Source organism: Amblyomma maculatum, chromosome 1 (genome assembly GCF_055883805.1).
Source record: "Amblyomma maculatum isolate TAMU_Amacu chromosome 1, ASM5588380v1, whole genome shotgun sequence".
NCBI lineage: Eukaryota > Metazoa > Arthropoda > Arachnida > Ixodida > Ixodidae > Amblyomma > Amblyomma maculatum.
Window position 1 is genome coordinate 234,651,428 of NC_139344.1, and position 26,348 is coordinate 234,677,775.

At 45.0% G+C, this 26,348-nt stretch overlaps 1 protein-coding gene across 1 annotated transcript in view; it reads right to left on the reverse strand.

Annotated features, from left to right (window-relative positions):
• Positions 1-7,866: 7,866 nt before the first annotated feature.
• LOC146205917 (protein APCDD1-like) overlaps positions 7,867-26,348 on the reverse strand; it is a 214,952-nt gene continuing 196,470 nt past the window's right edge. The window contains exon 6 of the mRNA XM_084590583.1: positions 7,867-10,738. Within this exon, the coding sequence (XP_084446709.1) occupies positions 9,992-10,738 (747 nt within the window). The 3' untranslated portion in view covers positions 7,867-9,991. The remainder of the gene's footprint in view (positions 10,739-26,348) is intronic.

Sequence of the window (26,348 nt, forward strand, 5' to 3'; positions counted from 1 at the left end):
AGAACTTTCTTTTTTGGAGTTGATTCACGACTCCATCAGAAACCATAGACCATACTGAGCGGTGGAAGAAGCAAGAGAGCACAGTTTTATTGAAAGTACCCAACTGTGACGACTGCGACGCCGAGCCTCTCGTGCAGAGATGTCAGTCGAAAAGGCGTATATGCCATACATTCTTGTCTACAGCGTGCACGTTCAGTAATCGGTTCAGTAACAACGGCACTTCTTTTAATATTCAAAAGATGCGGTTACCGGTAGACACATTGAAAAATATGTGGTTTCTCTGATATATGTCACACCAGCTGCTATACTATGCACCTTAAACATCATCACTCCCATACGTTGAAGCAAGCTGCAACGCAGTATCAATCGCTGAATGCCTGTGGGCATTGCAAGCCTGCTTTTTATAGAACCCACCATATTTATGCAGACTGGTTTCAAACAAAATGCAGGGCGTTACATTTTCCTCAATGCACAATAATTAGAATACCTGAATTATTTAGAAACGAAAATAGGAACCCCGCCGGGGTGGAGCAGTGGTTACGGCGCTCGACTACTGTTCCCAAGGACGCGGGATCGAATCCCGGCCTCGGTGGCAGCTTTTCGGTGGAGGCGAAAAGCAAGGCGCTCGTGTGCTGTGCGATGTCAGTGCACGTTAAAGAACCCCAGGTGGTCGAAATTTTCGGAGTCCTCCACTACGGCGTCTCTCATAGCCTAAGTTGCTTTGGGACGTTAAACCCCACAAAACCAAAACCAAACCGAAAATAGGAAATGTATTTTTTTTGGTATCCTCTTAGACGAACATTTGAAATTTATCATGCAGACTGAATCATTATGCAAAAAAGTCGCCTTTGCTATTAGGGTGCTTATTCAAACACGTCACTACTTTCAGCAATATATACTTCGGGAACTTTGTTTTGCATTTATTCACTGTCTCTTAACTTACTGCATATCATCTTGGGTAACTACGTATCTCACTCATATGTCAAGCATCCGTCATTTGCACAGTTCGAATACTTGCCTTTTCCCCATCCACTGCACCCATAAACCGAAATCTTAATATCCTTCCTTTACTGAGTCTGCTCCACCTAAGTTTAGCCACTATCGTGTACAGTACTCATAATGGTGACATTGGAATTACTCCACTTCCTTCATTTTTCATCATAAACAGTAATCTGATTAGATTTTCCCAAAACGAAAATTTACCAATTTCCAGAGTTAGCACTAATTATGGCAAGCAAACCCTTTTGATTTCAGCTATCGCAAAATGGAACCTGATCATGCGTTAGAACATTTCAGTCGTCCAGTATTTTCAATAATAACACCAAAGTATTTTGTTCGCAAAGTTATAACCACGATGTTAAGAATTTCTTCTTTGTTTTATTGTTGTATCGTTGCTCTTGTTGTTCATGGATTTTAACATAATTTAATGTCCTATTTTTGCCATTTTGTGCATTTGTTTTAGACATTTTGTTACGGGATGTCTTCCTGACAGCTTTGCTTTGGGACCTCCTTCTGTACCAATTAAACAACACTAATTTTCGTAATACATATATGACAATAAATACCTGAAAGAAAAAAGCCTGAACTGTTCAATTAATGTTCACAATGCACCTGGATGAGGAATCTGCCTGGCCAGGTAAACTCATGTAAAAAGCCCCGAAGCTGTTAAATCATTTCCTTTAATATGTTGCATTACATAATAAAACCCTACAAATTGCTTATCATGGCAACGGGAATATTATACGTTGGAACGACTATCAGCGCAATAGCGTTATGGGCCCCGTGTCGCAGAAAAACCGGTGTCGGCGTTGTGGTTGGGACGCGAAAGCCAGCAGAAAGTAAAGAAGCAAGAGTTCTGTGGAAACCCTCAGAGTTGAACACGGTTATGCCGCAGTGCGAGGCGAGCACGCAACCACTCCGCCACCGAGCCGCTTTGCTTCTCCGATTAAAGCTGAACCTAATATATGCATTGCCTTATGATTGTCAGATAATGTTTTGGTGCATCATTAGAAAGAAACTAATTACAGAAGTAATAGTTAAGCGAGTAGCAAAGAACATTTCCGCTATGCTTACCTGCGATGCGGCGCACACTAGAAAATTCCTTCAATCGTACAGTGCTGTCGCAACAGATGGCGCGAGCCGCCGCTAGATTCAAAGCTTCATCCATCCATCGTCTTCAAGGCATTGGGGTTTAAGGACAACGGAGAAAAAACAGGCTACAAACTTTAAGCGGGAAAGTGAGAAGAAATAACCAAACGGAGGTTATCTGATTGGTGGTTAAAACCAAGGTAGGAGTAAAATTTCACCCTGCACTGAATAAACAAAAAAAAAAAAAAAAGGAAAGGAGTGGTGTCGTTAGAAAGTATGTCGTTGTGAGGCTGAAGAGCATGAGAAGGCTAGGCGAACGGGGTCCGATAACGCCATCGCGTTGACTCTTAAAGGCGAAGCTTAAGCGTCCTCCATTTTTTTTAACGATACGATTATGAACATTCAGTGCAGGGAGCATATCACGAATAAATCATTTTCATGACATCTAAAATTTAAGAGCTGAACACGTTAAAGCAAGTTTACGTCATACACATAAAGGTAGTAAATTGATATCAAATACAAACCTCTCCTGTAATGTTATCACAGCGAGCACGAACCTGGAAAGTAGTGCTCGCGACCTAAACTCTAAACTTATCTCTGAATGATCATCTGAAATTTCGCCAGGCCTCAGTTTAAGCATTCATTAAAAAAAGGGGTGGACTATCACTATGCGACCCTCCGGGTGTTTCGAATGAGACATGTACGAGTCCGACGCCGCACGAAGTTAATGATCAATTAGATAAGCGAAAATTTTAAATCTCACTGACGATACTTTCGCGGCCATTATTGCCGTACTAAATGCCATCTGAGCCGCCTAGTGGAGTAGATGCAAGGAATAAATCTCAATCTGCGTGTTAGACGTAGGTTTTTTTTTTTTTAATCCATTTTTCAGGAGTCCTCACATGTGATCACAAGGGGAGATCAATGTTCAAGGGAAATTTCTCGAAGGGGTGCGAAAAAGTGAGAAAAAAAAATGGAGGCAAGCTGTCTCGAAGTTTGCTACTAAAGCGGCATTGCGAACAATCTCATGCAATTACTTTTCGAGGCAAAAATTGATTATCTGCCTCTGTCTGGCTATGTTGAGGTTTTTCCGCCAGCGAAAGGTGCATTTATCGCAGAAAAAAAAAAAAAAACCTTGCCAGTTCCTCCAAAATCATGACGTCCTTGCCATAATGGAAGTGCAGCCACTGCTTTGTGGATGACAGTTTAGCCTAGCCTCAGTGATCCGCAAAAAATATTGGTGACGACGTAGGCGTTTTACTTAGAAATCCGCCGCTGGTACGCGGCGCCACTTATTATTCGGCTTTCGGTCATTCCAAGCTCATAGATGCCGAAATTCATGTTTTCAGTGAAGGTAGTCTCTTTGTGACAAGAACGCAGTATCCTCTTGAGAGAGGTCATCTACTATGTGTCTTCGATGTCTTCGTTAAGACTCGCACTCGTTTACGAATCTGACCAAAGATGAAGTTCCGCGAATTGACTATGAGCGAAACCGACAATCTATGCTAGGAACATATAGTCAACTTCACTAAGCCTGATTTTCTATTCCATTCTTCTCTGTTGGATTCCCGTACAGGCAAGCGAGGTGTGGCTAATCAAGCCGCCGGGGGGTCTCCGGCCTCGACTCCTCGGAGCTACGGGCCCCGAGAGCAAGCGCATCCCATGAGCTCCTGCACAGAGCGCACAACACTCGAGGCCGGGTTGACTTTTAGGAAAACGTTCTTTATGGACGCTTCGGTACACGAGTGAGTACACGGTGCACATACAGGCGCGATGAATTTGTCAACCTTGTGCTGCTGGCTGTTCCACGAGGCCTGCCGCCGACGCAGCAGCAGCAGAAGAGAAGATCGGTCGTTGCGAGGCGCGCTACTAGACCGACTGGGTGCTGTAAGAGAGAACTAAAGGCGACACATCAGAATTGTTTCGCGCAGCCAGGGCGTGCCGTGCTGCCAGAGGAGCTGCAGTTTGAAGCATCCGAGCCAGCTCCTCCGCTTTGTGCTCAAGCAGGTGGATCTCATGGACATATTTTGGCTATGATGATCCTATGACACCGTTTTACACTACAACGCGACCACTAGACACCAACTCGAGACATGTTTGCCAACTACATGATGTGCAGCCGAAAAGCGACAAGTGACGGCAGCCACAGCGACCGTTAAAAAAACGGCGCCCCGTATATCCTTCGTCTACTGAATTACGTCGTTTGCGTATATGTCCTTGCACCGAAAAATCGTGCCGAATTTCTGCTCCGATGGCCGCAGTGCCGCCGCTATGCGGCGATTGTCAGCTTCGTGCACGGAAGGATAATGGTGGCCACCAGCTGTTTGTCGCTTCTGGGCTGCTACGCGGAAAGCCGCACTGTCGTGCGTCGACACGCTCCGACACGAGACACCTACATTTAGAGTATTGATGGACACACGCACATACACACACCTACCGAGACGATAGCTTTACAGTGGCACGAGCACACAGCACCTGGGCGAAATTGGGAACACATTTTGAGGTTGCGTCTTCGAGCTCAGGCCGAACATATTTGTTTAGCTCTATAGCGGTTGTATATATTTTTTTGCGTGCCTCCTGTAATGACGTGGGAAGTCCAACAAAGCAAAATACAATCAATAAATACACACACTTTTCACTATAGAGCACGAAGTTAAACATAGCAGAAATACGTGTAGATCAATGCCAATGGTCAGGAAAGAACACGCATTGCTGCCATGCTTCTAGGTTCGATTCTTGCGCTAATTATGCACGACGGAACGGCAATGATTATCAGGCTCGAAACACTAATCAACACTTATAAAATACGATTCGCTAAGTATAGCTGACGCAGAAAAATACTCTGCACTTGATCATGTGAATGAGGAACGCTGAGAAGATACCTGCAAATCTGAGATGTCAATCCGTTGGAAAGGAAGCGCGAATTAGGCAACATTTCTTGATCCAATATATAACTTCGTGGTACAGGTTTAGCACACTTCCGCGGGTCAGGGTACTGTTACCCAAATGCAAATCTATTGTTCACGATATGTTCGACTGGCAGCACATGACTAGAAATGGATCATTAAGATATGCCAAGATCTTTGAATGAACATAAATGCCGGCACCAATCTGTGGTAGGTTGTTTGTGGCAAGAGTACTTTGTTATGAAGACAGCGACATGTTTCAGGAACCAACATGTGTCTTGAACCAGAAGCAAAATTTAATGTGCGCTTAAGTCGGCTGTCAGCACTTTTGTAGTTTTCTGTTCAGCGAATGCGGAGTTACGTTTCTATATTTCGTGACCCGTGTGTGCCGTGCACACAAGCATAATGCGTCAGTGGCGTTACGTTTCACGGCGTATACACATAAACTAACCACAAAACACGGTCAAGCACAAGTGACGACATACCCTTCCAGATACGACATCAAATGCACACGCAGTCACTCATGAACAGATGCGTGGATGGCCGCTTATCTGCCCACATGACACTAACACAGAAAAAGCTTACAGCGAGCGCGTGACCAAAGCTGAACAATGTGACGCCTCGGGAACCACCGGCGCACACAAGCTTGAAGCCTGGGACATGCGTGATTATCAGTATCGATATGAACGCTCTGATTAAGCGCAGAATAAACACAGTATAGAACAGGAGGCAAAACGAGGCAATACTTAGGCCTCTGGCCACTGCCGCAGAGGGGGTAACCACGATTCCTACGCTGACTCTGCGGCCTCCTTTCCATCCTCGAGGCAGGGCTGCTTCGGGCGGCCGCTGCAACACTGCGTCCTCCTTACATTTACTGTCACTTTTACATCGAATAACATTTGTAGCGGTAATAATGAAGAGAAGAACGGTGACAATATTTGCGGTAAGTATTCCACGAAGAGGGCAATGTTATGAAATGCGTTGCCCATCTGTGGGAAACTTATGCGCCGATGCACCTTACCAAACACCACCGCCGACATTAATCTGTGGCCATTCGATCTGACATCTTTCGCAGCGATAATACTTTCTTGAAAGATCGAGCACACTACACTTGTTATTAAATACTTTGACTTCCAATCTCAGTCAGCAAATCTTTGCGAACCTGTCAAGCGAGGCGAAAGGAATGGTGTCGGTTTGCGCCGAACAAAAAGAGCGGTTGCGCATGTTACTAAAACGGACGTCGTTACGCGTGTCGCCTTCACTGAGGGCCAACAGAAGTTGGCCTTCATGCAGAGGGTACAGCGTTCTAATCACTATAGAACGCGGTAACCTATTGTCATAAGCTACAAAGCAGAAAAAAAAAAAAAAAAGAAGTGCAAGTATCGCCATCAGCGGCCGATTTCGCAAGTAAAATCTGCGTGTGACCACCGATTTTTATGCGCGGATCGCGGAGGGTGCGTTACATCGCCATTGACTCTTGAAAGCAGCGGCAACCCATTCCTTTTGGTCGGGAAGCACGTCTCGAGTCTGAATCGACTGGCGGGAATATTTTTGCGTGCAATTTTCTGGCCGAGATGTACGTCTTTTGCTGCCGTTCAAGCGTCAGCACGCCGGAAAGAATTGGAGAATTGGATTCTATACTGAAACCAATTTTCGCAGGGAGTCGTCTCTAGTGTCGAAGCTCTGACCAGTCAGGATCGATCGAAACAGAGTGATTCATGTTTCGTGCTCAAGAAACTTGCAACGTGATGCAGAGAAGGTGAACAAGACCACAAATGTTGCGGCTCGCAACGACAATAGCAGTGCTAAACGATGCATCTACGAAGTTGCTACCCCTGCTCTCGGGGAAAGACCATTCAAAATATCTATTTTGGTGGAAATAAGGATATCAATATTTACTAGCGTTTCGAGCGTTCAAAGCCAAAAAGACTATTGCTTCTTTGAACCGATATCTTGCTACAGGAGCGTTCAAACGCCACGCGCTGATGTAAAATTTATTTTCCCGACTGTACCATGACTGAGAGACAGTGCAGCTTGCACGGTAACGGAAAAGGCGAAACGAGGGAGAAGGTCGGGGGGGCATGTCTCAGTGAAACACGTGAAAAGAGAAGGAGTTAACTAAGCATCTGCTCACGCAAGGTAAGCTCACCCGACATAAAAATGTCAGCTTGTAAGAAACGAGCCCGGAATGCTCGGAACCAGACACAGACAATACGTCCCATAGCAGAGCGGGCCCTTGCACAGCAACACTATACGAGGGGGTTAACACATGGAGGACAAAAGGACACACAAACGAATGCCTAATAACTTGTTGCCAAATCAGCCAGATCGCTTTTCTTTCCACTCAGTCCTTTCAGACATGCCAGACAACAGAGCACACACTGCAACTGCGGTGGCCTGCAGTTGCTACAAAGCGAGCTACTCACTACTGATATGAAGGTCATTGATTGGCTACCAAATAAATGGCCTAAGCACACAACAATCAAGCGTTTCCCTAGGCATATACACTTTGCTCGCCACCCTAGCGGTATACTTTGAGCTGGATATCGAAGCGCCACGCGAAGTTCTCTGTGCGCCTTCAAGACGCGAACAGTGGGCGGGCTCTCGAATCGTGGGCCAGGCCTTCTTATACGTGCTAAGCGCTTCTAGACTACCACGCAAAGCTACACCAGCCCACTGCGTCTGTACAAGCCAAACAAGCTGGGCCAGACCCCTGTGGGCCCGTTCTACGTACTTTGGGCTTGACGTCTTACCTTCGGCTCACAGAATCGGCGAAGCTCGAAACAATATAAATTAGCAGCCGATGCTGCTCGTTACCCAGGACATTTGTATTTGACAAGGGTGACCGTAGTCTCTACCGTTGCCTGCCTGAACTCGCAAGTGGAGGGTACATTTACAAAAAAAAAAAAAGTAAATAAATTACATCCGCCTGCATTAAAATGCTTTTAAGGTTTTATGGCGATTAGATTTGTCAGAAGCACGTTGAGCGATTCTGAATTCAAGTCATTCTCAACAGTTCATCGCTTCGGGCTCAGATAGTTCGTTGCCAAAATTTTCAAAACCATTCCACTTCACGCTGGCAGCGGCTATTCTGAATCACGTTAACTTTGTATCATGCGTTCTTAAATTTGCAGTAGTAATAATGCAGACAATGTCAATAACAACAAGGCCATGCGAGGATGAGTCTGTTTTTTAGCTAAAACCCTGGAGCTAATGGCTTACAGAGATGGAAAAGAAAGGTGACATATACAGCCCTCAAAAGTGTGCACACAAAACAAGAACGGTGTGCACGGAAGAACTGTACATGCATTAATTCCCTGAAGCCTACCTGCTGTGTCAGACACCACGCGAAACCACGAAAAATAAAACTAGAGCGAACAGTAACAATATAACGGTTTAAATTTAGTCCCAAAGCCGTCAGCTCTAATTTACACCAAACGTATTCGCAGAAGGTATGTGTGATAAGCATAATTAAGAAGAAAATCGAATGTGACAGCGCGCGCTGCTAGGACAGATGTGACCAAGAGCCGAATGTCACTGAAAAATGTTTTCTTTAAATATGCTTTCGGGGTCACTGGGACAGCGCTGAAACTCAAATGTGAAGGCCTAATAAAATTACATCCAACGGCTTTCTAAGTCTATTTTATATATCAAACAGGAATGCGCCTAGCGCGTCATATTGTAAGCTCCTCATCTAGCGTTGCGCAATAACCGAGTTTAAGCCAAGAAGCACATTCACACAGCAAAGTAGTGGCATTACGAAGCGACAAATTCCCGATTGGGTTGCGTTTGGTTACTTATCTTCGGTGATACTGGTCAGTGGCTATCTCAGTCACTACTCTACGGCTTCGCAATGAATTAAAACCAGCTCTGATGCTTTTGTTCAAACAAATCAATCCGTGCACCCGATTGAAGCTCAGTGTTCTGCGGTCTTCGCTTCTTGCAAATGTGCCCTCAGCACGCTATAACTTTTCTTGAATGCTTTTCTTCGCTATAGAAAGGCCGTTCACACCATAGTATCTTATAGTGGGACCAGTATAGCGCAGCTAATGCATCAGCTTAAATTATGGAACCAGTTTATATACCTCTGGAGCTGTGTTTTAGTATTCGTGCTTGTTTAGGATTCTCACAGACAAGAGAGTGGCTCAATTTTGCGAACTCTGAACGGAATACAGCTTTAGAGTATGAACTCAATCATATACAATTTTTCGTGTTAATAAGATGAATCGCTCGAAAGGCATGCCCTAGAGTGTACATATCGCATATCACTAAGTAAAAGAGCACCGTGATTGTCATTAGTAGGGGCGTCGCATTTATAACGACATATCTTTTGCTGAAGGTTGTGTGCTTTGTTTTTACTGGTCCATGCTGAACGTCTCGAGGTAAGCTAGTGAACGACCTCGTTTACTTGGCCGTATCAGGGGGAGATGACAAATCTGTCCACCAGATGTGGATGGGCCGCAGTCTTACTTGCCTTCTTGTAGCAAGTCACGAGCGCAAAAGAAGGACCTAACGCCAGCAGCCACGCGCCCGCAGGCAGTGTTTGACTACAGAAGGCTACGCGATCCTGCCCGCGCCGGGTGGGTAAGGACCAAGCCCTAAGCACAGTGAGAACATTCGGCCGTCAGAAGAGTAATGTACGGACAAGTGGCAGTGCATTCGCATCCATGAACGACATCCAAGCACATGGCGACATTTGCTGTTTGCCCTGGTTTTTGGCGCGGCGGGAGTTTTAGTCGTCGACGGGACACGGTGGAGACAGGCGGGAAGATGCGAGCACTCGTCGTGGGGCCGAGAGTCGCTCTACGATTCCAAACATTGTACTGGCTCAGTGCTCAATGCGAGGATAAAGCCTTCGACCCGTCTGCACCTCCGGTCCTTTCACCAACGACGGCCTCTCTCCGGGGGCTCCCTCGCAACCACTCGGGCCGGCGGACCGGCCGCGCGCGCGCCCGAGAAACGTCCGTCGCCCCGCCGGTTGCGTGGCCACGCGTCGGTCAGTCCCTGGCGGCCAGCTGCAGCGCAAGCACCAGCGGCAGCCAACAGAGCAGCAGCGGCTTGACGGCGGCCCCTCCGGAGACGAGCGCCAGCGGCCGGCCGGCCAATTCGTTGCTGGGCTCGGGCAGCGAGCGGCACTGCACCAGCGGAGTCTCGTAGGCTGTGGCGCGCCGGTCGGGTCGAGAGGCTTCGCCGTCAGTGTCAGCGTGGCCCAGAAAGAGCAGCGCATTGCCATACACGTCGAGCTCGTTGTGCGCCACCTCGTAGGCTGTGCTGGGCACCAAAACGCCCAGCAAGCGGCAGCCGCCCGTAGCCGTCACGTCCTGCGTTCGGCGCAAGGACCAGCGGGACCCGCAGCGGCCGTCCTCCGCCGCCGAGTTGAGGTTGGTGACGATGCCGCGGTGCTGTGGCGTGATCTGGGCCGCCAGCGTGCGCAGGTTGACATTGGTGGCGCCGCGCAGCCGCTGCGACGGCCCCGCCAGCTCGTAGCTACCCTGGCGACTAAGCAGAAACCAGCGCTGCTTGCAGTTTGGGTCCCGGTAGTACTGGAACCAGCCGCTCCACGAACCGTTGCCCGGATGGAAGAGCAGCCGGCGGGCCAGGAACAGTCCGAGGGGCTGCACCTCGCAGCGCAGGCTCAGCCACTCGCCGTTCAAATGTACGGGGAGCTTGGGCTTGGGCGGCAGCTGCGGAGGCGACAGCTCGGCCCCTTTGGCCACCAGGTGGCACACGTGACAGCCGGCCGCCTGGGGGGAACACATGCGATCAGCGTGACATGCCGGGACAGACATAACAAAGACGCATAAAATCAACGGTAAGGTCCAATTAGACAAACGGTCCAATTTGGCAAGTCCTCACATGCGGACGCAAGTCAATCGCCCATAAGAGCGAGAAGTAACTTTTGTATGATAGGCTATTTTGCGCCCAAACACTAAAGCACGATCTTTATCTTTCAGGGTTTTAGTACAGAGCGGTTTTAACTACTGGGCAACAGGTTAGGCGCTAGTACTGGACAGAAGAACCATAAAAACGACATTCAAAATCATCAAGAATTGTGAAGGAATACAGGTTCAGGTGCTTTTGCTGCTTCACCTTTTCATATTCATCAAAGCGTTACGCCTTGAAGTTCTTATTGAGCTCAATTGAAAAGGCTACCAGAAAATTAAAGTACAGCAATATGAAAAAACATCCATGGCAAAGGACTGGTGTCAAACACTACGCACTGTTTTCATTAGAGCATGCATAGGTTAGGAAGTGGCTAACGTTGATGTAGGTACAAGCTGTATGATCAAGCTGTCATCAAGTTTTGCACTTTTGTTCCACGTGAGTCGCATGCGAAGGTATTCAGCGTGCAGCAACTGCCGCAATAGCGAGCCGCCTAGTCTGCATTATAGGGGTATTTCAACCCGATGTCTCGGCACTTCATTTGAGAGTGTTCGATTATTATGAAAGGAAAGACGGTGATAATTAACACACCTGGTACATAAAAAGCGAACTATCATATTCTTTTCGCCTGTATTTTCTAGATCGTAGCAGGACACATTTGGGTCTGCAATACTAGCGTCCCAGTCACAGCCATGTCTGGCGCGCGCAAATAATGGCCGTGGTGCATTCGCAAGCGAGTACGACACGACGCAGACCCGACAACGACACCGACGGTCGGCCAACTCGTCGGCCAACCGTGTCTGCGGCCGATCAAGCTGTCACACTAGGCCGACGACGACACCAACAAGACCGAAAACCAGATGTATTCCCAGTGTGACAGGCTTTGAGGCCGCGGACACCGACAAAACCAGTCTGCCGACTGTCGGTGACAGAGTCTTTCCGAGATCGGCCGCCGAGCAAAAACTTTCTCGAAACGCAAAGCCGACTCTGTGCACCACGCCGACGGCGAATACCTTTCAGCACTAATATACGTAAAAAAGTAGAATCAACGCCTAATCCCTGACCAAAACGCGAGCGTGGGCCGCCAAAGTATACTCGGGGCTGCCGAATGCGCGTGGAATATCAACGGCAGTGAATTCAGGGCGCATATATTTGCGGCGCGCGCTGGGACCGTGAGCAAATCTTTTCGCGTTTTCAAACAGCACAGAATAGTGCAAAATGAACATAGTGCGTGAGAAAGAAATTATCAAACGAAGCGATTATTTTCCTGAAGCCAGCCTAGAGCTGCCGATCCTCCTGCGCACTTCGATCGTTGTGTTTACAGTCATAACGTCTAGTCGCTGCGTCGCTACTTCACAAGCCGATTTCAACGCTATGTTACGCATCACGCAATAAATTCTTGTTCCATAATTCAATGTGTTTCAAGAATTGTGCGCGCAAAAAGCGCAGAACTTGCGTTTACACTGTACAACAGAACCAACAGCAGTCGTGGTCCCGCGGCCAGCCCTGTGAAATCCGCCGAAAGTTTTATCTGTTACTGCACAACACGGCATGATTCAAACTAGCTGCAGTTTACTCTCAGCAAGCTGTACAGTCAGTTAAGCGGTAAACGCTCCTACTGCCTTCGCGACTTTCACACTGCAAGACAGCATATTAGCTATCTCAACCTCTCAAAGCACCGGTTAAGCCTAGCTTTTGTGGTGCAGTGGTTAGCGCAGCTGGCTATCAAACAAGTGGTCGTGAGTTCGATCCCAGGATAGATATTTTTTTCTTTTTTTTTTGTTTTTTTCAGCTTTTAATATACACTGTCTCTTATTCACCGTGGACAGCTTTTATTTTTTGAACACTGACGTTCTGATCCGGCAACCAGAGCCGTAAAATACTGGGCATTATTCAGTCTCGGCCCATAATCACGACTGTTGAGGCGCTTGTTTTGGTATGGTCGAATATATGAAATAGAATTAAAATTAAGCGTTCCTTCATTTAGTAGTTCCGAGAATAAACCAAGAAAAATAAGATGGAGAATAGCTACAGAAAGAAGAATTTAGTATGCTAGAAAAAAAAATAAAAGGATTAAGAAAAGGAACCTATAATGACACGAGGAGAGAGTGAGAATGAGAGGGCCTAGTCGGTGGGGAGGTTTCGCACGTTGTCTGGCTAGTGTGACATAGGAGTTGGGCGACCGTCGGCCGACAGCCGTCTTGCGAGCGACGCGCCGCCGACACCGACTGTCGGCCGACTGTTTCCGTCGGCGCAGTGTGACATAGATGCAGACATCAGGAAGACGCGCTGTTGGCAGGCCAAATCGGCGTCATGTCGTGCTAGAGTGACAGGCCCTTTAGAAGTACGCAACAAATGTTCGACTATGGCTGCTAGTGAGCACGGGATATTGCTTGAATCTGTAGCGTCACACGGAGTAAGGAATAAAACGTGCAAGAAAGCCTAGCACTCTTCTGCAAAGAACTTATACGTGAAAGAGTAGCGCCAGAACGAATAAAAAGTCCATATAGCATATAGGCGACGCATGCCCCATCCCCTCTTGTATTCTCCACGCCGTCGACATCTGTCGCCTAAACAAAGCATATTCAGATCTATTCGACCAGTGAGCAAAGAACACCCGCAATCTGCAGAGTACCTCTTGGCGTGTCGTCTTAGGCTGAAAGAAGGGGGCGGGGCTGGACGGCGCACCAGCGGGAAGTGCACGCCGGGCGATCACCGCGCTCTTGCCTCAGCGCACGCCACTTGCCGTCACCGTAGAGAAACGAGGGTTTAGACATCCCCCCCCCCCCCCCCCCCCCCCAGGAGTTTTCGAAGAAGAGTCTATGACAGTCTGCCATCGGGAGCATGGTGTTCGGGAGGCTACGCACTGACCGCAGCAAATACTCCTACGAACACGCATAGCGTTAAACAGTGCGACGTTACGGGAACGCGGACGCGACACTCGAACCACAAACCAAAAGCAATACTTATATATTTTTGTGAAGGTTAGGCTAAATTTGTTCTTTCTTGTGGGAAAGTACTCACCGCATTCGAGAAGGAAAAGAAAATCGAACTATATTATTGATTATTTTTAGTTTCTTACCAGCGTGTTAATTGGTGTGGTATGGTATGGTATGGCATGGTATGGGTATGGTATGGGGTATGGTATGCTATGTAATAAGGGAGTAATTACTCACTGGCATCCACCAATGCCAATGAGTAATTACTCCCTTATTACAAATCTACTCCACCTTGGGGGTTTCCCCTAAAATATTTGACCAATGGTATGGTATGGTATGTGCGCGTTACGACGTGGCTACGACGAACGCCAGAATGTAGGGCTCCGGATTAATTTTCACCATCTGAGGTTCCTTAAGTTTGATTGACATGGTGTGCACAGTAAACGGGCACCTTCTTTTGGCCTTCACCAAAATGCGGCCGCCGCGGCAAGGATCGAACCCGTGTCTTCGGCCCCAGCAGTGCAGCGCACTAACTACTGAGCCACCGCGGCACTGCAGGATTCGCGCGCGAGCGTGTCAATTGTTTTATTCATATTTCTATTCTTTTTTTCAAGGCAGTGAATAACCTCAACGTCGGCATGCGGTTTCACCGTTCTTGATTCGGACAGTTATTTTTACCATACGTAGGGGCGTGCTCAAGGGTGCATAAAAATACAAGGGGGAGGGGTTAGGCTTGGCGTTTGTCCTGTCCGCCTATATCTTTTCTTTTGAGCATCTGTACAGCTCAAATGACTCCCGTCTAAGTTGATAAATAACGATATAATAAGCAGTCGATTCCGCTTGAAGAATCCAACGTCTGATTTATTACAAGCAAAAAAATAAGCAAAATATATTAGTAAAAGAGAAAAAGGCGCACAGAAAAAAGGTAATAATAAAGTAATAGCTGCTGCGTTACTACCTTCTTACGGCCTCTTAAAAACGGGTAGTATTCACTGGAAACTTGATGCTCTGGTTAATTATAGCCCCTGCCTTCAAAATTCCCCATCTGTTGATACCGTGAATAGAAAATGTTTGATAGCATGCTTGACCACAATATTGAAGAATTGATAACTTCAGCACTATATTTGCTGCCGGTTTTGCACAGATTGAAATGTGGAGTAGCAAGTTGATGTGAATCGGGCTAAGTCATGCGTAAGAAGCAAAGAAAAACATCGATTTTTGTTCTTTCCTAAAGCCCATCAGAAATAAAGATACGATGAACTATTTGTGCCTGAAAAAATAGTACGCTTTAAGTATACATGGCTCCGTAATTGTCATGCGACTAAACATGCAATTTGCGCCATCATGCTCATGCTAACCCTTCCTGATTATGTGAATACCAATTGCACTTCCTTTGTATCTGTAGGTACTGTTACTACCTTCGTCGTAACTAATCCCCAGAAATTCTGGAAAAGCTCACGTTTTCAACCGGAAGCTGTTTTTGAATAAAAATTTTATCGCATAGCGTAAGATTGCACTTTGACAGTCATTATGAAACTACAATTACTTTGTATTATGCATTCTGTTATTCCCACCTAAGCTACTCCCTCTTTATCTGGGGCAATAAAACGGTATCGAATGTCCTAAAACCGCAAACATTGCCAAAGAAAATGTATCGCGCAATTGTAAACTGGTCGTATCGCCTACTAGACACATTTATACATTAGAATATTGTACCTGTCTAGAAAATATTTGACTACACATTTGCACGTTTTTATAAATCAATGATTAAAAGGGTGAATCGTTTTTTTTTTTTTCTGAATTGTTCCAATTAGATGCCGCCACTGATCATACGACATCAGATTGCAGAGTAGGTTTGCATTACCAAAGTGCAGAAATAACTATGGGTTTTGTATGTTGAGCTTTATGGTGCCAAAGTGCCTAAATACCTCATTCAGTGACCAAGTGAATATTATGTCTTTGTCTGCTATTTGAAAAAGCTTTATTGAGCAATCTATGCTACAGTGATGTCAAGTATTTGAACGTACTGTGCCACCCTGTGTTATAGCTTCAGGGTCTTTTGCGTTTATTATTGCTGCCGGTTATGGCTTAAGTTTCGGTCAACCTTGTTCTGTAAATGCACTTGTATTCATCTTTTTTTTTTTTTTTACCGGTCTTTGTTTTTACCTTGTGCCTACTGCTGACTAGTAGGGGTGGTGAGGGACCGTCAAGCGGTGTATAATTCACTGCTTTTTTTTTTCACCATCTCCAGTTTTCATGTAAAAACAGAAATAAAAGATTGATTGATTAATGAGATCATCCCTCCGGATTCTTCTACTTTTTTCTATATTTTCAAAACAGTACCCGATTGATTTTCGATGCGAGCACCGAGCAAACTTGAAGAGCAATAAGGCCCTATAAACAATTTCTTTAATTATATTTTTTAAATAGGAAATATTCTAAAATTTCATTAATATTATGGATACCAAATATTGGCATGCTAAAAACGAATGAATGAATGAATTTTCAAGTCACCTGAGAATCAACAGCCCTCGTTTTTTTTTTCTGCTTTTTTTTTCTTTTCCTCTTTACAATACAGGTACAGAGACTAACAGCTAGCGACCGCTGTTGAAACAATAATAGCAGGACCTCACAAATGTAATGCGGGGGGGGGGGGGGGGGGGGGGGCACGAGCAAAACTATATATTTTTTTTTCTACCTAAAGTTGCTACGTCACATCTGAAGGCTAGACCATTTTCCCGAATATGTTCTTAACAGCATCTTACAATATTCTAGTTGTATGGTTTTAACAGCGTCTTACAATATTCCACAGTTGTATCACATATATTGCGAAAAACTCGCCCCATTGTTTTTCTACGACAGACTGAAGTACTCTGCGCTAGCGCAGGTCAAACATTAAAAGAAAGATTATTGCTACGCGCCAGAAAGTAAGCCTTTTCCAGTCAGTATGGTCGTAACAGTATCTTACAATTTTGAGAGTTGTCCCCGTTATAAGAGTAAATGTTCCGAAAGCTGGACTTGTATATGTGACGCGCATTAACCGAACTCCGAATTAGTAACTTTGACTACTCCTTTTTAAGCGCGTATTGTGAACCCCGAACTCGTCGAGCAGGTGCCTATACCACACCCAACTACAAAAGGCACTTTCGCATATCACGGAAAGTGCGCTAGGATGCTGTGGCTAGGAGTAACTTGGCGAGAGTGAACCTCGTAAAACGTTCGTAAGAAATAGTAGCTATCAACGCATGACAGAAAGCGATATCTCGTGGTTTCGGGCGGACTTACAGCGAGATTTCGGTTATAAGACACGAAGCAAAAAAAAAAAAAAAAAGAATATGCTTTTATGTTAGTGCATGAAATAAGTTTCAAGTTTAAGAAATGGGGCAGGAAGATAGAATTCTTGAAGAACACTAGGCAATTAAATATTTGAATGCGCACCACTCGCAAAAAATAGGCGCATAACAGCAACACAGGTTTTTTTTTTTGTTTTTTTTTTACCCTTAATGAAAACGTTTTCATGAATTTTGCGAGACAGGAAACCACCGAGAACATGAAGTTCCGCCGCACCCCAATGTATCCCGTAAAACTAGCAGCCTAATCATACGAACGTGCCTGCGTAGCCAATAGAGGTAGCTTACATAACTCGGGGTCTAATGGTCCTCAGTTCGACTTCCATCTCACCCTCCCATCTCGAAGAAGTTACCCTAATTCGTAGCTGCTGCCAACTCAACCATGTAATGTGATCTCTTGACGTCACACAACCAGCTGACCAATCAGTGCCCCGAAATGCCACCTGCCAGCTACCACCTGCCGGGTGCATGCTCGTGATTTTCAGACCACAACTACAACGCCGACGTCGGATGTTCTGCAGGACGGGGCCTTTAACGCTGCCATGTTAAGAGGTCCTGACCACGCCACGAAAGAAGAAAACGACTAGCCGCTCTAGCGGTTTTGTAACACGTTGCAATTATTGGACAACAACAACAAAGGCTGCATCTCGTAGAACAAGGCCGAATGGTATAGGCCTGTTCGGTAGTTCATTTTCAAAGGGGACTAGCTACCAGTTCGGAAACAAAATATACGCAGACACACAAAATAACACTGCAGGACACATGCTGAAATAAGAAACGAACCCGTCCAGTAACAGCCACGCATGCGTCAAGTCAAATTATCGCGCGAGCGCAATCGCTTCATTGATGGTGTTCGCGATACAGTGCATTGCGAGTAGCATCGCTTAGCATCACCACCGTTCTCACCCCTCGAAAAGTTCTTCCGTGCGCCTTAGAAATTCGCAAGGAGTTCCTAGTTCTAAAGCGAAATCGAAAACTACGTGTTTTACAGACGCTGATTCTTTGCGCTGAAATGGGCTTTCGCTGCCTGACGCTAAAGATGAAACTTAATTCACTCCAAGTTCGCTTCATTGCCTCGCCTCCTCCCGAGCTTCGTAATCAACTGCTAAAAGCAAGCCCGCGAAACACTAAGCAGTCAGTCGTTATCATTTTGTCGAAATGCAGTCAGCTGCTCAAGCAAGAAGCCGATGTTAAAAGTTTGGAGCATAATAAATACTCATTCACTACAAGTGAAGGAAATTAACTGTAGGACTGGCGTATATATTTTTTTCTACGCCTTTAAGATGTTGACACACGCTGTCTGAAAGAGTGACAGATATGTCAAGTTAATTACCCTATATATGTCAAGTTGTCAAGATATGTCAAGTTAGGTATCCTATATCGAGCTGCACAGGTGTTGCGTAACGGTTGCATTAATTTATCGTTTGTAGGTAGCGAGCAAGTCGCCCTGTAATTTTTGGCCGAATAGAAGTATTATATTCCTACTACTACCACCATGGGCACTTGGTCTAAACACTTCTAAGGTAGACTGGACAAGAAGTGTTTAAGCCAAGCGCCCATGGTTTGAATTTTACAATGAGCGTACCCTACAGTTTGACACCATGTTATTCTTTAGTGGTTCACAGGTTTGCTACATGTTCCAACCTAGGTCCAAAAACAAAAATTGAATTTTAATTCGGCCCACTCCAAATTGGTAAAAAGAGGCATCATAAAAGCATGCCTTCTTGCTGCCCCAGATAAATCCGGTTCGCACAAGGTCCGTGAAAGTCGAAGTGCAGATAACTCGCATGACGTAGGCGGGTTTTCCTATGGAACTGGCTGAGACCCTGATAAAGAAGATAAAAAGTGATGAAAAGACAATGAAGGTTGAATCTTAATGAAACAGTCTGAATGTTCGCAGATGATTGCAAATTTATAAAGAAATGAAGTCACATGACGATCAGGTAAATTTAAAAAAGACAGTTGGTCAAATAGCAAAATTATGTCGAGGGTGACAAATACTGAATCTCAAGAAGTGCGTTGGTGCGTTGCACTGCGCTACGTTCACCAGCTCACGCACTGCTTAATAAAGGTGGTAGTGACGTCGTAGTCGCGCTAAGAGCACCGAACAAGGTCGGCAAACTCTGCAAGTTTGTGAATGATGCCACCAATAAAAAAGTACGTGCTTTGCCCCAAGAAATATAGGAACCCATATATGACCTGCAAGACCAACGTGGTGTACAGGATCCCGTTATCATGTGGGAAATCTTACGTTTACCAAACCGGCCGCTGTATTTAGCGTCAGGCTCATGGAGCACAAGAGGCTTGTAGACGCAGTATCAGGATTGGGACACTTGGCAGCGCATTGCAAACGGTGCAAACACGAGGAAAACATTTGCTCCCCCTGTTACAGGGCTGGGCAAGATACTTCAAAAAAATATCTTCGATACCGATACTCGATACCTTGAAAAAATGTATTTCCGATACCGATACAAGATACCGAACCGAAATCGATTTCCGATGCAGATACTCGGCACTGTATCTTCGATACTTCGATACATCTCTGAAATCCCAGTATGATAAAGGCGGTAATATTAGCGAAGCTGGAAAATTTTACCATGCTTTCTAGAACTTTCAGTGGTACCTATATCGCAGTCTTTGTTTCCATGAAAGGGCTTAGACGAATCCGAAAGGACGGATGTATTGAAGTTCCGCTGTCTGGGCAGCTGGCCTTCTCAAAATTTCACATTGAATTGAAGCCATGGTTACAAAGCTTCCACAAGCAGTCTAGCGAACAATTTTTTTAAGCTAGTGTTCTTCATACGAACCACTCTGTGAGCACTTGGCTACATTCAATTAAATCTGAAACTACTTCTTTTGCTGCTTTCCATTTCATATACTGCACGTTACTGACCCGATGGCCCTCTCCGATTTCTTTGCTATAAGGCTCCGTGCTGCGTGCGCTTGGGGAATTGAGCAAGTATTTTGATATTAGTGCGATAGCAGTCTTTTTAAGCTCGCATTCTGTGTTAAAAGGTAGAGGATAACAAAAATAAAATGGTGGAATGTTTTTATTAGCTCCGAAATAGCCCCGAGATGTGGGCGTTCTGTAAGTGGGGCAAATAAGAAAAGCCTGTATATATAATTCGACGAGCACGCCGCACTGTTACATTTGATGAAGGGGCCTCTTTACCAGAAGATAAGAGTGAAAAATAGCCGCGTCGACTCGAGGATCTTGAAGTATAGTGAATAAAGTCAAGATTCACTGGCGTCTCTTGAGAACTTAGTGTGGTTTAGATAAAAGAAAGAACTGTTATTTTTAAGAAAGAGTGGCTAATATGACGTCAATAAATTGAAATATTTCGAAAACATTTTAGCAGTTTATTGATTTATGAAACAAGGGTATCCTCACTGGTTTTATTCACGTTTCGCTGAAAGGTTTTTTGGCAAAAAAAAAAAATTGTTTGACCATAGATTTGTTCTTCCCGGCGCAGTGTTTGTTTCGAATCAAACGCTGTAATCTACAAGAACGGCGGTTAGCCGACTGCATCGTGGCCGACTGAGGCCTTAGACGCTCTTGTTCTAGCTGCCAAGCAAGGCCGACATACAAAGCTCAGGGGTCTGGAGAGCTAGGGTCGTGCATAAGCTGTGTTCGTCAGCACACTGAGCACGCTGCTTGACAAGAATCACATGCCTCAGAGACGGAAAAGGAGGCGGATTCCAAAGGGTGGGAGAGCAGCTAGGGATGAAGTGCGCGTGATCCCTACTCCCTGTTTATCTCCTTTGGTGTTTCTTTGTCGCTTTTATTCTTGGTTTCTGCGTGTCTGTTAATGGCTCAGCGGCTTCGTGGTACGCATTAGGTGCTCACAAGTAAACGACCTCATGAGCACCTACTTGCCATTAGCTGCTTCAGTTTTAAAGAAAGAGAATATGGATAGATGGAGGCTAAAAAGACAGGGCGTTTGAAGGAAACTTCGAGTAGGAGGGAAATCAGAATGCACTGCAAGCAAAGATGCCTCCCGGCTTGTACTATAGTGCCTGAGCAGGCGCCGTCAACCAAATGTCTGATACACAGTGGCTTCAATATTTTGCGGAGTATCGAGTATCGTTAAAATACACGATATACCAAAAAATGTATTTTCGATACCGATACTCCGATACTTTCCTTTTAAGCACTCGATACCTGATACCAATACACAAAATGTATTTAAAGATAGTATTGCAGATACATGCATCTTCGATACTGCCAATGACTGCCCCTGTATCAGCTGACGCTTGTTATCTCTGTAAACGCGGATCAAAAAGAGCGTGAGATACTTGAAGCTTTCCTTATACACGTGGAGATGCAGTCATACGTCAGTAAGCCAAACGTTTTTTTTTTTTTTTTATTGACAAAAAGGGAAGTGAAGTTTTTGGACAGGAGGGTGCCGTGGAACCTGCGGTTTAACTTTTGCCACCTTTGAAGCACGAGCGTGTTTGCCTACATAAACACGTAATTATTTGTCAATAAACTCTGTTGATGTATAGCGCTTGTAGTGTCTGTGTTCTCCCTTCGTCCCTGTGATATGCGCTATAGAACTATGTTGAATCTAAACGCCAACTCGCCCAGCTTTCCGCGTTAAATGCGACAGTAAGATGTATTTATAGCATCTCCAGATTTATGAACAGGAACAACTTGATTGTCCAGTCTCTCGGCTCTTCTGTGTTTTCAAGGGACTCAGGAACATATATTTTAAAACCCACTCCTCACATCTCTTGAGGAATAGATTATGTATATTATCTGGTCCGCTAGATTTCTTTTCATCACGATTGGGAAATAGAACGAACACTCCTGATTCACTTAATGTTCGTCTAATTCTAGCCTACGCGACTCTATTTGTGATTCTAGGTGAGGCATATATTTGTCGTAAAGCGTGAAAACAGTTTGAAAATACTTGGTAAATTCATCAGTCTTCTTTAATGCCTCGTTCAGTGGCACATGTCCTTCTTTGTGTTTTCTAGAGTTAAGCTAGGTATCTCCAAAATTTTGGGGCAGCGGTTTTGATGGATTTACTGAGAGTAGTGTTTGTATATTTATGTTTTGCAGTTTTAACTGCTTGATTTAGATCATGTGGGATATCGCGAATCTATTCACTGTGCGTTACCAGCGATTTGGATCGTTTCAGTTGGATCGTAGTCGTGATAGTTTGCTCTTCATATGTGTGATGTCCTCAGTTTACCAAGGATTGAGCTTTTTTACAGTTTTTACTTGTTTTGGAACACAAAATGATAGGCAGTGTTACACTCCACTTTGAGCTTAAATGTCAGCCATAGATCATCATCTGACACCAATGGATGAGCATAGATGGCAGCAAAGTCTGAATAGAAGAAATCAGACATCAATAATACCAACACCATCAGCATTTTTCCAATAATAAAATCGTATTTCTTTTTTTTTTTGGCATAAGCTAAAGCAGTCATCGAAAACGAACGAATGGTGGCTTTGTGGTCTGATATTCCATCATGTATTGCGCATGAAAGTGCACCCTGCGCTAAACTATTATTTATAAATGTTAAGTGAGTGATACTGTCTCGCCGCTGTAACACGAGTGGGTTCCCGCACAATTTGTTTAAGGCCGAAGACAAATGCAACGTCAAGAACTGCATCGGCACTAGTTTGATAAATGGGTTCCGTGCTGAGAGATTCCCACGCTATACCGGGAAGATTAAAAGCTGCGGTAAGAATTATTTTCTTACATTGATTAAAATGACGTTGCATGTAATTTGATAAAGAGAGCAAGACATCTACGCTGCTGCTTGGTGGTCGATACATAGTGCGAATATAAATCAGAATATCATTACGTAAATCGTGCACCAAATCGCCTCTGCGCTTTCGACGTCTGGTAAGGGCATAGTATACATGCCGTTCCCAATTAAACTCACGACACCACCACCACGAGAATGCCTATCTTTGCGCAAAGTAAGATAACCTGGTGGAAAGATATTGTTAGATACGTGCGAAGACAGCCACGTTTCAGTGATGGTTACTACATCTGGACAGTATTCAAGAAGGAACGCTTCAAGGGGGCTCCACTAATTTATTTACTGTATTCATAGCGTTGGCTATGACTATTCGACTGGGTGGGTCCTTTCGTGGTCGCTGTCGTGGGCGAGCGTTTTTCTTTTTTTTCTTTCTAAAGCCGCTCAATATACAGCAGACACGGCATACTGATTCGCTCAATTTATTTAGCACCTTACTTCGCAAGGATAAATTAATTTAAGTACTCCATTCTCCCTCGAACTATATCAGACTGGAACAATCTGCCCAACAACTGCATTCAGTCTTTGAGTATGACAGAAGCACATTCTGAACTGCATATAACAGCCATATCACGTTTTGCTTTTATTATTTAGCTTTTATTCAATGCTTGTACCTTAACCCATTGCATTTTTTTTTTTTTTTTTTACAATTCCTTCTGCGTGTTTCAACGGCGCTTCCAGAGGAACGGCTTTTCCATTTATGCAATATGCTTGCTATAAACGTTTTTTTTTTTTTTTTTTTCTACCATGTGCTCCCCTCCTGCTTGGGCTGAGGCCTGCAGTATTCTGCAGATAAAAATAAACCAAAAATAAATGTTTTGCGATAGTAATGAATTAATGAATTGGCATTACTTCTAGAGCACACAGAGTTCAAAAGCAGCCACTAACACTCAGACGAGGAGATAATAAGAGACTAAACCTGGCCGCACTGCGACACGACCTATTTTCATTTGCCAAAAACTGGTGAAAGCGAGTGATAGAAGGTTTTCATCGCCATCTCATCCATGGTTCCCGTTACCTTTTCTGGGATATTGCCCACCCACAGCCCTCCTCTCCCACCGCTAGGAGACGAAGGGATTGACAGGAAACATTTAAAAATTCTTCCCCAATCCGTGAGTAAACGCAGGTCGCCTCACAAGACCGGGACCTCGCGGTGCGAAGGGAAATTCCCGTTTTTGCAGCACGACAAGGTTCTCCTGAAGCAAAATGAAGCCGCATTAGGCGGGGGCCCAGTCTCCTAGCTACCATTTTCTCGCTTGGCGTGTCCGACGTGTCACTCAAATTACCATTATTTGTTGTTCCATGCGTGAAGCTGGTTAGAAAATGGGCCCTTTTCCTCTGCTGTTAATGAAACCCTGAGCTACAGCCCCTTTAGCCCCCGTATTTTATTCTATAGGGCGCAGCGCAAATGCTAAAAGCGTCTAGATTCTGAGTCTTCTTATGTTAGATCGGAAATAATTCTTTTAAATTTTGCTAGCAAGAAAATGTAGAGACCGTAAATTAAATTGGTTACTGGTAAATATTTAAGTACAAATCTAGCGAACTGTATAAGGAGACACATGGGCACTAAAAGTCAGTTTCATGAAGATTCATAAGCTGGTTAGGATACCCTTAATAAATCAGCTGCCATTTTGGCGGACAATGGCGCCAAATTTGTGAGCACTGTTGTATGAAACAGTTTTTTGTTGTAACGTGTTGTTCGCCAGCGTTCGGTGAGATGCTAGCAGCCATCCTGACAGTTCTCGAGATGCACTGCGGTACTTTCTCCTCCCTGGTCTTGTCCAGCGAACCTACTGCGTAACACCTGTCGTCAGAAATGCCACTGTTGTGGCGTGAATAAGAAATTGAAGCTTCGCGGCTAAAAAAAAAGCCCCTTTGCGCGGTGAAGAAATACGGAGCTTAGTGCGCTTAGTGTGAGAAGACACAACTATTGGACGAAGAGGGGGGTAGGAGGGCGGGGCATTCTCCTGCGCCCCCATCCTCATGACCTCCACATTTATTCCTGTCTTTTTTGCCTTACTTCACGTAGAGGCCACGGTGCGAAGCCAGCGCTATAGCTTTTAATTAGCGGGCGAGGACAGCCCAGTACCCCTCGTGCTGGGAGTGCGAGGCCTTCAGTAAAACAGAACCAAATGAAATAATTGTATTGATCTTGTAATTTTAATGGATCAACTCGAATTTGAAACATTGGAGCATCAACACAAAGCGTGAAGAATGAGGCATTAACTCGGCACACAATGACCGTGGTGCAACGGCGACTATCAATCATTCCTTCCTAAATGAAAACAGACATCGGGAGTACGCCGAGCCTATGGCATCAGCCAGAGCGGATAGCGAGCAAAAATTATTAAGAAGCAGAACACTGTTCGCAGCATAGGAACAAATTAATAACCTGTGAATAATCAGCTTCGTCCTCATTTATGCTCGATCCTAAACGCCCTCTTTCGCCTACAGTTATAAATTGACGTTCAAAAAAAAAAAAAAAAATGTTACCGCGGCAAGTATGATGCACATGTTCAGTGTAGTTTCCGTCGATGGTGGCGGCACCTCAGCAGGGATAAGAGCGGGTATCCCTTATTTGTTCCCTTGTCGGGCGAGTACACTGTGAGCAACTGAAATCATCGTTTTCGTTCCAAACAGCTAGCTCAATGCGGCAACTATTTGTAGGTCAACTTCAGGACGGTATGCATATGCCCGAGGATGACTCTTGTAGCTCGGCACCCAAGAATTTGTGCATAATTTCCACCGCACGCTTCGTCATCTTCGCATTCGTAGCAATATATGGTATAAGTGCCCGGCTGCTGCGCCCTATGGCGCGGATTCGATCTCGGGCGCGGCGTGATAGAAGCAAACTGCAAAAATGTTCATGTACTGGAATTATGAAGCGCTTTGAAGAACCCCAGAAGATTTAAAAATGTTTGGGGCCGTCAGCTGTGGTACACTTACAACCCTTTAGTATTAGTGTAGCCTAATAAACATTGATTAAATATTAATAATCGTGTAACTAATATCATAGCTTGATATTCAAATGGTTCATTGTTCTTCCATCGGTCGACAAACGAGAAACTCGAATTGCCAATAATTTTCAAAACTAAATATAAAAGAACACTATAATGACAATAGGGTACATCAGCCTAAAGATTTTCTACCCATTCTCAATGCATATCGATGTGACGAATTTGACACTTGAGAAAGAAATAACTATTTAATGCAATACTGACTATCTCCATTTGCATACGCAGTCTAGAAGGCCTATAGCGTTTCGTCTGCGTGGATATTTGCATTTAGCACAAAAACTTTTGCGCCTTTGTACCCATGACTTTCGCTCCCACGATTAACTGCAGGAAGGAGACGCGAGAGACATGAAGGTGCTGTGTTTGAGTCCTTAACGTTCTCCCACATTC